General features: G+C 36.9%; 1 protein-coding gene across 2 annotated transcripts in view; it reads left to right on the forward strand.

Moving 5' to 3' along the window:
• LOC107876906 (probable serine/threonine-protein kinase PBL16) overlaps positions 1-7,327 on the forward strand; it is a 12,389-nt gene extending 5,062 nt beyond the window's left edge. For both annotated transcript variants that reach the window (XM_016723726.2, XM_016723731.2), the window contains exons 4-6: positions 5,992-6,128; positions 6,224-6,347; positions 6,776-7,327. In XM_016723726.2, the coding sequence (XP_016579212.1) occupies positions 5,992-6,128; positions 6,224-6,347; positions 6,776-7,173 (659 nt within the window). In that variant the 3' untranslated portion in view covers positions 7,174-7,327. The remainder of the gene's footprint in view (positions 1-5,991; positions 6,129-6,223; positions 6,348-6,775) is intronic.
• The last annotated feature ends 2,660 nt before the right edge of the window (positions 7,328-9,987 follow it).

Here is a 9,987-nt window from a genome sequence, read left to right on the forward strand (position 1 = left end):
CTTGAGTGTATTTAAGATACCCCAAAACTCTTTTCATTGCCATCCAATGAGTTTTATTGGGATTACTCATGTACCGACTCAATTTACTAATAGCGTATGCTATATCTGGTCGTGTATAGTTCATTATATACATTAAACAACCCAATACTCTTGCGTACTCCAATTGTGAGTCACTTTCACCTTCATTCTTTCGAAGTGCAAAACTCACATCCAATGGAGTCTTGGCAATACCGAATTCCATATACTTGAATTTGTCAAGTACCTTTTCGATGTAATGAGACTGTGACAATGCCAACCCTTGTGGATTTCTATGAATTCTTATACCTAAGATCACATCCGCAACTCCAAGGCCTTTCATATCGAACTTGCTCTTGAGCATTCGTTTCGTTGCATTTATGTCAGAAGTGTCTCTACTGATGATCAACATATCATCTACATATAAACACACAATGACTTGGTGATTTGGTCTTTAATATAAACACATTTATCACATTCATTTATTTTGAACTTATTTGACAACATGGTTTGGTCAAACTTCGCATTCCATTTTTTAGGTGCTTGCTTTAGTCCATACAATGACTTAATAAGTTTACACACCTTATTCTCTTTTCCTGGAATCACAAAACTCTCAGGTTGTTCCATGTAAATTTCTTCCTCCAATTCTCCATTTAAGAATGCGGTTTTCACATCCATTTGATGGATTTCAAGACCATATACCGCAGCCAAGGCAATTAATATTCGAATCGATGTTATCCTTGTTACTGGCGAGTCTGTATCAAAGTAATTAAGACCTTTTTGCTTGAAGCCTTTTACTACAAGTCTTGCCTTGTATTTGTCAATAGTATCATCCGCTTTCATTTTCCTTTTGAAAATCCATTTAGAACCTAAAGGTTTATTTCCTGGAGGAAGATCAACCAATTCTCACTTATGGTTTCTTAAGATTAAATCAATCTCACTATTGACTGCCTCTTTTCAAAAGGATGAGTCTAACGACGACATCGCTTCTTTAAACGTTTGAGGCTCATTTTCTAAGAAAAATGTTACAAAATCTGATTCAAACGTAGTAGAAGTTCTTTGACGTATACTACGTCTTGGATTCTCTTCATTATATACATTCTCACTTGGTTCATCTTGAGGTCGTTTAGATCCTCCACTAGACTGTTCATGTCTAGTTTTATACGGGTAAATGTTTTTAAAGAATTCAACATTATCTGATTCAATTACCGTATTTTCATTTATATCCGGATGTTCGGATTTATGAACCAAAAACCGACATGCTTTACTACTTTTAGCATATCCTATGAACACACAGTCCACCGTCTTAGGTCCTATCTTAACCCTTTTAGGCATAGGAACTTGAACCTTTGCTGGACACCCCCACACTTTGAAATATTTCAAGTTGGGTTTCCTTCCTTTCTATTTTCCATAAGAAATTGATTGCGTCTTACTATGGGAAACTCTATTGAGTATACGATTGGCTGTAAGGATAGCCTCCCCCCACAAGTTTTGCGGTAAACCGGAACTTATAAGTAAGACATTCATCATTTCCTTCAAAGTTCGATTTTTCCTTTCCGCAATTCCGTTAGATTGAGGTGAATACGGGGCCGTAGTTTGATGGGCAATTCCATTCTCTACACATATTTTAGCGAAGGGAGATTCATATTCTCCGCCCTATCACTTCTTATCATTTTGATCTTTTTCTCTAACTGATTTTCTACTTCAGTTTTGTATTGCCTAAACGCATTTAATGCTTCATCCTTACTATTTAGTAAGTAGATGTAACAATATCTAGTGCAATCGTCAATAAAAGTTATGAAATACTTTTTCCCACCACGTGATGGTGTTGACTTCATATCACAAATGTCAGTGTGTATTAAGTCTAAGGGATTGGAATTCCTTTCAACGGACTTATAAGGATGCTTTGCATACTTTGATTCCACACACGTTTGACACTTTGATTTATTGCACTCAAAGTTTGGCAAAACTTCTAAGTTAATCAGTTTTCGTAACATTTTGTAATTAACATGGCCTAAACGTTCATGCCACAAATCATAAGACTCAAGCAAGTAAGAAGAATTTGAACTTTTATTGATTTCAACATTCATTACATTCATCTTATAAAGGCCCTCGGTGAGATAGCTTTTTCCTACATATAATTCTCCTTTGCTAATTATAATTTTTCCAGAAACAGTTACACATTTGAATCCGTTCTTGTCTAGAAGTGAAACAGAAATCAAGTTCCTACGTAATTCCGGAACGTACAAGACATTGTTAAGTGTCAAAACCTTTTCTGAAGTCATTTTCAGGCCCACTTTTCCTGTTCCTTCTACCTTAGCCGTAGCAGAGTTATCCATGTAGATCATTTCTTCTACTTGAGCCGGAGCGAATACGAAAACAACTCTTTGTTGGCACAAACATGACGGGTGGCACCAGAATCCATCCACCACTCGTAAGGATTCCCCACCAAGTTGCATTCTGAAAACATAGCACACAGGTCATCACATTCTTTGTTGGACTCAATCATATTTGCTTGGTTCTTTTTTTTGCCTTTCTTAGGGGCACGACAATCCGTGGACTTATGGCCAATCTTGCCACAGTTGAAGCACTTTCCCTTGAATTTCTTTTTGGGTTGATTGCTTCCTTGTTCAACTTTCTTCCTTTTCTTAGAATTGTTTTGGTCATTTTCTACAATATGTGCTCCATTAATTGTAGAATTCCCTTTTGACCTTCTCTCGGCAGTCTTATTATCCTCTTCAATACGCAGACGGACAATAAGATCTTCGACAGTCATCTTCTTGCGTTTGTGCTTCAAGTAGTTTTTGAAGTCTTTCCACATAGGTGGTAGCTTCTCAATGATCGCTGCTACTTGAGATGCATCATTTACAATCAAACCTACAAAACAGTTTATGTGAGTACTAAGAACATTTTCAATTTGTTCAACTAAGGTATTTTTCAAAGATATACCTTCCGCTAGGAGATCGTGGATGATTACTTGCAATTCCTGCACTTGAGAGACAAACGATTTGCTATCTATCATTTTAAAGTCTAGGAACCTTGCAACAAAGAATTTCTTAATTCCCGCATCCTCTGTCTTGTATTTTCGTTCTACTGCCCCCCACAATTCTTTCGATGTCTTAGTTCCACTGTAAACATTATAGAGGTCGTCATATAATTCCTGCAAAGAAAGTCTGAGTGCTTCCAAGCCTCTACAATCATGAAATGCTCTTTGTTCGAGGTTCCCTCGGGCACCTCAGGAGCATCCTCACTAGTGAACCTTTGAAGGCATAGAGTGGTGATGTAAAAGAACATCTTTTGCTGCCATCGCTTAAAGTCAATGCCCGTAAATTTTTCAGGCTTCTCTGTAGGCGCCATTTGTTGAGGAGCATTTGCTTGACTTGTTGAGGCAATACTAGTTGCCCCCACAGTCGTAGCCGCATCTTGCATTTGACTTTCGTTAGTCATTTTTCCTGTCTCCACAAGACAATAAAATTTAGTATTTTCAGAATACTATTTATAAAGTTAAGCAACTTTAAACTCTTCTTCTTGTTTTTAGTTAACGATGAAGTTTTTATGACTTCCAATCGTCAACCGAATGATCTTTAACTTGTGATGGAGATTTTCTGTCTTCGAATCACTAAAGCTTAAAGCTTTAATCTTCAAAAACAAGCAATACAGATTCTGCAAAAGGTTATTCCTTAAGATTGTTATCTTATCTAGTTTCGGGTACAAAAATCTGTATAATTGCAACACCAACTTCAACAATAGTTCATGTATAAACAAGAACACCTTTGAAGTTCTTTAACACCTTCAACACAAGATTACTTAATAATCTATCCAAGAAGTATGTTAGATTTTAGAAAATAGATGAAACAAAATTTAAGGCCAAGTCTCCCGACTTCACGGAGTGTCCTTAAGAAATAATTCCCTTCACTGTACCTGAGGTTATGGAATCTTCCTTCCAGGATAAAATGGCCTACAATCCGAACAATAGCGGTACCTCAAATTGTCGTATTTTACGAACTCACTCAACAGTTTGATTGATCACACAAAATGTTTTTAAGACAAGAAGAGAGTTTTATTTCAGAAAAATTTCGTATCTAAACCTGTGGATGAAAGCAGGTTTATATAGCCTTCATATGCCTCTTTTGAAAAGTGGCAATGGTTCACTTAAAAGGTGTGACCTTTCTTGAAAAATCATGTCTTTTCGTCCAAAGATTGCATTTTTTCTGAACAGGCAGACCATTTCATAAATCAGTGTGTCATTTCGTTGAAGGATTGCATCCTTCTGAAGCATCAGTTCGAAACAGTGCTATGCATGCATATAACTGGAGGATCAAAACACAGAAAAATTTACTGCGTTTTTACTTTCCCTTCGGATTAAATTTCTGTAGAATAAATTTTGTCCAAAAAGATAGATCTCATCGTCGATCATTTGCCAAATCCAAATCCAAATCCAAAGCCGAGCGAGCGACGACGATGACGGCACGAGACATCTCTTATTTCTTGCCTCACTTACCATGTGGAGTAAGTGTTCCTTATTTTAAACACTCACAAGTTCTCTTCTTCCACCAATGTGGGAGAAAGAATGAACTTTCTAATTTGGGAGTACACTTTCTAAATTGGTCTCCCTTCTCCACCATTTTTCCTCCATTTTTTTCGTTCACACTTTTTCATATACTTTGAACCCAACACGTCTTGTGTTTGTTACTCCTGAGCCTTTCAGCTATCTACTATTTTATTTATCTTTGTGTGCCCTTACCCTAATTTGAAATCCGTCTCTACCCTCTATCTCCAATCACCTTGATGAGCCTGGATGAACCTTCATGATATTATTCCCCATTAAGATGTGCTATGGTAAGTGTTCGTTGTTCTCAAGCATGAGGAGTAACAAACTTGCAATTAAGGGGACTGTGGACAAGCATATATAAACCATGACAATATCTTGAAGTGGAGCTACTTTCAACTGGGGACATCTTTTTATGTGAAAAAAATTAAAATAATACTATTGTGAACAACATCTAAAAAGTGAAAGAAAAAAGGACAAGAAAAAGTTTTTCCAAGATATTCTGGATCAGTGCATATGTGGTCCCTTTCTGATCCCTGTATAATCACTAACATTTTGTGTAATAACTAATCACAAACCCCCTACTCTTCCCTTTAAAAGTAAAAATTTTCTCCTCTGGTAGAAACCTCTTCATCATTCATGGTTTCTATGTCAATATGAGAAAGTGTAAACTGACATTTAATTTTAACGATATGCTTGTTTTAAGAATTTTTTCCAGAAAATTTGAGTACATTTTGCCCCAGATTGATTAGTATATTTTAGCAGAAGCTGTATCAAATGCTTGAGTATTAAATTGTCATGCTGCTCCCCTTGTTGTATTCCACGGCTTCATCAAGAAAATAGTGGAATCTGGACAATTAGCTTTCAATTTTTTCTGCAGTCAACATTCCTAGAATCTGTTCTTCTAATTGAATCAGAATTTTGTCTTCTTAAGTTACTAATTGGTTTTTTACCTTTAGCGTTAGAGTATAAATTCGAAGCAGGGAACAAACTTCTAAAACAATTGAATTGTTTCTGAGACACAGATTCCTCAGACATATGCTTCCCTCGTTAGAAAGGATGATGCAAACTGCTTATTTCAAGATGTATCAAAAATATTCGGTATATGTGTCGCCATTTGACCGGACACGAAGTTTAAGAAATAAATCATGACTTTGTAAAGTTTACACTGTTGCCCCTCTTAAAGTCACTTTAATGTTTACTTTTTAGTTGTTTTTTCTTATTAAGTGGAACCCAGTAAGGATAAAATAGGAATGATGCCATTAAATAGTTGCCAAATAATGGAAAGATGACACGTAAAATGGGACGAGGTAGTATTAAATAAGTTAAGCTTCTAGTTTAATGAACAGCTATTTCTAATGTATGACCGTTTTTTTAATGAGTCATATTACATTTCACTATGCTTATGCAAGGTTTCTTGGTTTCAGGAGTATTGCTTCCTCTTTCGTGGTCCATTAGAATGAAGATTGCCTTTGGTGCAGCTAAAGGACTTGCTTTTCTGCATGAAGCTGAAAAACCTGTTATCTATCGAGATTTTAAGACATCTAATATCCTATTAGATCTGGTAAGTGTTCTACATATCCATATTTCATAGAAGCATGATTTACCCAAATGGTGTCAGCTTAGAGTGAGCATACACTGCAATATTCATATATGCAGGAGTACAACACAAAACTCTCTGATTTTGGCCTCGCTAAAGATGGACCAGTTGGGGACAAATCTCATGTTTCTACTCGCATAATGGGAACCTATGGATATGCTGCCCCTGAATATATTATGACAGGTAAATGTATCTGTCTTTTAGATACATATTGTCTCTCTTCAAAGAATATGTGCAACAATGTTATCCGGGCTTAAACAACATAGAGCCTGTTTAGCTTAGCTGAATTTGAGCTGCTTTTAAGCATCAAGCGCTAAAAAGCAATTTTGAAGTATTGAAATTAAATTTTATTTAAAGCAGTTACGTGTTTGAGTAGAAAAGTTAGAAGTTGAAAATAAGCCTGTTGGGTGTGCAGACCAAAGTCCCACATTAGTAGCTGAAGGCACTGGGAAACAACATATAACGTGTAGGATCTCTTAATAGCGTGAGGCCTTTTGGGGAAAACAGTGCGGGCTTGGCTCAATTGTCATCCTTGAATTATATCCAGTAGTCTACCAAATATTGTTTTCATTTATTTATTATCACAGCTAATGCTACTGCTTTATCTGCAGGCCATTTGACTCCTAGGAGTGATGTTTATAGTTTTGGTGTTGTTCTTCTCGAGCTTCTCACGGGAAGAAAATCACTTGAAAAATCCAGACCAGCCCGAGAACAGAACCTTACGGATTGGGCTCTACCATTGCTTAGAGAAAAGAAAAAACTGCTCAATATTATAGATCCAAGACTTGATGGAGATTATCCCATAAAAGCTGTTCACAAAGCTGCAATGCTTGCTTATCATTGCCTAAATCGCAACCCTAAAGCACGACCTTTAATGAGAGACATTGTAGATTCCTTAGAGCCTCTTCAGATACATGGTGAAGTTCCAACAAGTGAGAAGCCTACTTTGACTGTTATCACTGATACTCCCAATGGAGTTATCAAAGAGAAGGTGCAAACATTAACATGATTATAAGGTTTTCTAACTTCCCTAGCATTAACAGAATGATTTGGTACACTCTTTTACTTTCCTGCAACACAATACAATGTTTGGACTTTTTTGTAATAGGAATAAAACGAGGTTTTATTTGGTTTTCCAATATAGCAGTTTTCAATCTTTTTAATCACTGTTAAAACTTAATGGATAATGGATCTACCTTTATCCTTCTATACTTAAATATGATGCTTTTATCCAAGGTTAGAACCGCACTAACTCACACATTAGAAGACGCGAAACCCTGGGGCATAGGTAATGTTTTCACAATTTACATGCCATAGAACATCCTGTTATTTTCAATATTTTCGGGTACACAAAATCTGTATGTTATGTGGTATACACTTCAACTTAGCTCAAGACCAAACTTGTCAAGAGCAACTTGAAATTTCAGCACCTTCAACATAAGGTCAAAACTGATCTATCTAAGAAGTGTGTTATAATTTCAGTCCTCCGACTTAACGGAGTGTCCTTAAGAAAATAATTTTCCTCAAGTACCCGAGGTTATGGAATTTTTCTTCTAGGATAAAATCCCTTTCAATTCAACAATAGCAGTACCTCAAATTATTGGATTCCCCGAACTCACTCAACGACTAATGATCACAATGAGTTTTTGAAGAGAAGAAGATTGTTTTTACTATAAAAAATCATGTCTATACCTAAGGAATATGTCAGGTATTTATAGCCTTAATGTGCCCCTTCGGAAAGGAAGCATTGGTTCTGGAAAAAGGCACATTTTCAGTACAGTCACGTCATCTACGCCCAGTATGTACTGGAACTGAGCCCGATCTGCGGTCGCAGGTGACACTGCCAAATTCCAGTAGCTTTCTGTGCTACATCTGTGCTGGACCTGTGGCCGCAGGTCGCCAGGTGCGTGCGCAGATCACTTATTTGCACGAAACAATATGCCTTTTACCTCGAAGATTCGCATCCCTTCGAGGTGCATTGTGCATGCATTTACATGGCGTCCGAAATGCGCCCACATATGGAGAAAAATAATTTTATCAGATTCTTTGGATTAAATCACTTGTAGAACAAGTTTTAAATAAAATTTGTCTAAAAAGATAGATCTTATCGATCGATCATTTGACAAATCCAAATCCGAAGCTGAAGATGAGCCGTGCGAGCGGCGATGACGGCGGCGCGAGGCACCTCCTTGTTCTTGCCTCACTATCCAAGTGGAGATGTGTTTCTCAATATAAACACATGAAAGCTTCTTTCTCCCACCAATGTGGGAGAATTTAGTAAACTTTCCTATTTGAGCACACTTTCCATTTTAGTGTGGACTTAATTTCTCTCCACTATTTTTCCTCCATTTTCTATTCACACATACACCTTGAACCCAACAATCCCCTACATGAATGGAGAATGTCTATATTATGAAGAATTTATGGAAAAGCAGGTGATCATTTAGAAAAGACTGATTGCATCTCGCTAAGTGAGTTTCCCTTTGAACTTTCCATAGTGAACATGCATCGGATGCACTAGGTCAATTGATAGATTTGATATCTTTGAACCGTCGAGCTTAAATGTAGACCTAGACAACACATGTCACATAACCATCCTTTTACCGTTTATGATTCTCACAGTTTTATTCTTTTCATCCATGAACACGTCTCGGTTTCATGAGAACTTAGAGAATATGCCTTTACTAACATTCTCCTTGAAACGGCTTCCACTTCGCCCTCACATAGGTGATTTCTAAACGTTCAATCCTGTAGATTAAACTATTTGGTCAAATCTGCCAAATTTAGATAATAATTAAAAGACTTCACACCATAAGTCTTATCCTCCTTTGCTAAACATTGTCTACATCATGAGAATGGGTTGGGTATATTGACAATGTTAAACCTATCAGACACAACCTTGTTTGATCTCCTTTAACCTAACTCTTAGGATCTCCAGTCTGCTAGGTAGAGTTACCACTATGCTGACTTGTCCTAGGCCTTAAACCCATTCCCTTGGATGTCCTCTCAATTCCTTCTCTAGACAAACCTTTCGTAAGTGGATCCGACACATTATCCTTTGACTTTACATAGTCTACAATGATAATTCCACTAGAGAAAAGTTCTCTAACAGTATTATGTCTCCATCATATGTGACGAGATTTACCGTTGTACATCATGTTTCTTTCCCTACCTATTGCCGCTTGTCTATCACAGTGTATACATACTGGTGCCACTGGTTTGGGACATAAGAAATATCTTTCAGGAAATTTCGGAGCAATTCTGCTTCTTTACCGGCTTTATCCAATGTGAAAGATTCCATTATAGAGCGAGCAATACATGTCTATTTGGATGATTTTCAAGAGACAGCTCCTCCACAGATAGTAAATACATATCCACTCATGGATTTTACTTTGTTCGATCCGGTGATCCAATTTGCATCACTATATCCTTCAAGTACTGCGGGATATTTATTATAATGAAAAACAAAGTCTTGAGTGTATTTAAGATACCCCAAAACCTCTTTTCATTGCTATCCAATGAGTTTTGTTGGGATTATCGTGTACCGACTCAACTTACTAATAACGCATGCTATGTATGGTCGTGTACAATTCATTATATACATTAAACATCCCAATACTCTTGCGAACTCCAATTGTGAGTCACTTTCACCTTTATTCTTTTGAAGTGCTAAGCTCACATCCAATGGAGTCTTGACAATACCAAATTTCATATACTTGAATTTGTCAAGTGCTTTCTCGATGTTGTAAGACTGTGACAATGCCAATCCTTGGGGAGTTCTATGAATTCTTATTCCTAAGATCACATCTGTAACTCCAAGGTC

Source organism: Capsicum annuum, chromosome 1, assembly GCF_002878395.1.
Source record: "Capsicum annuum cultivar UCD-10X-F1 chromosome 1, UCD10Xv1.1, whole genome shotgun sequence".
In the NCBI taxonomy this organism is placed as follows: domain Eukaryota; kingdom Viridiplantae; phylum Streptophyta; class Magnoliopsida; order Solanales; family Solanaceae; genus Capsicum; species Capsicum annuum.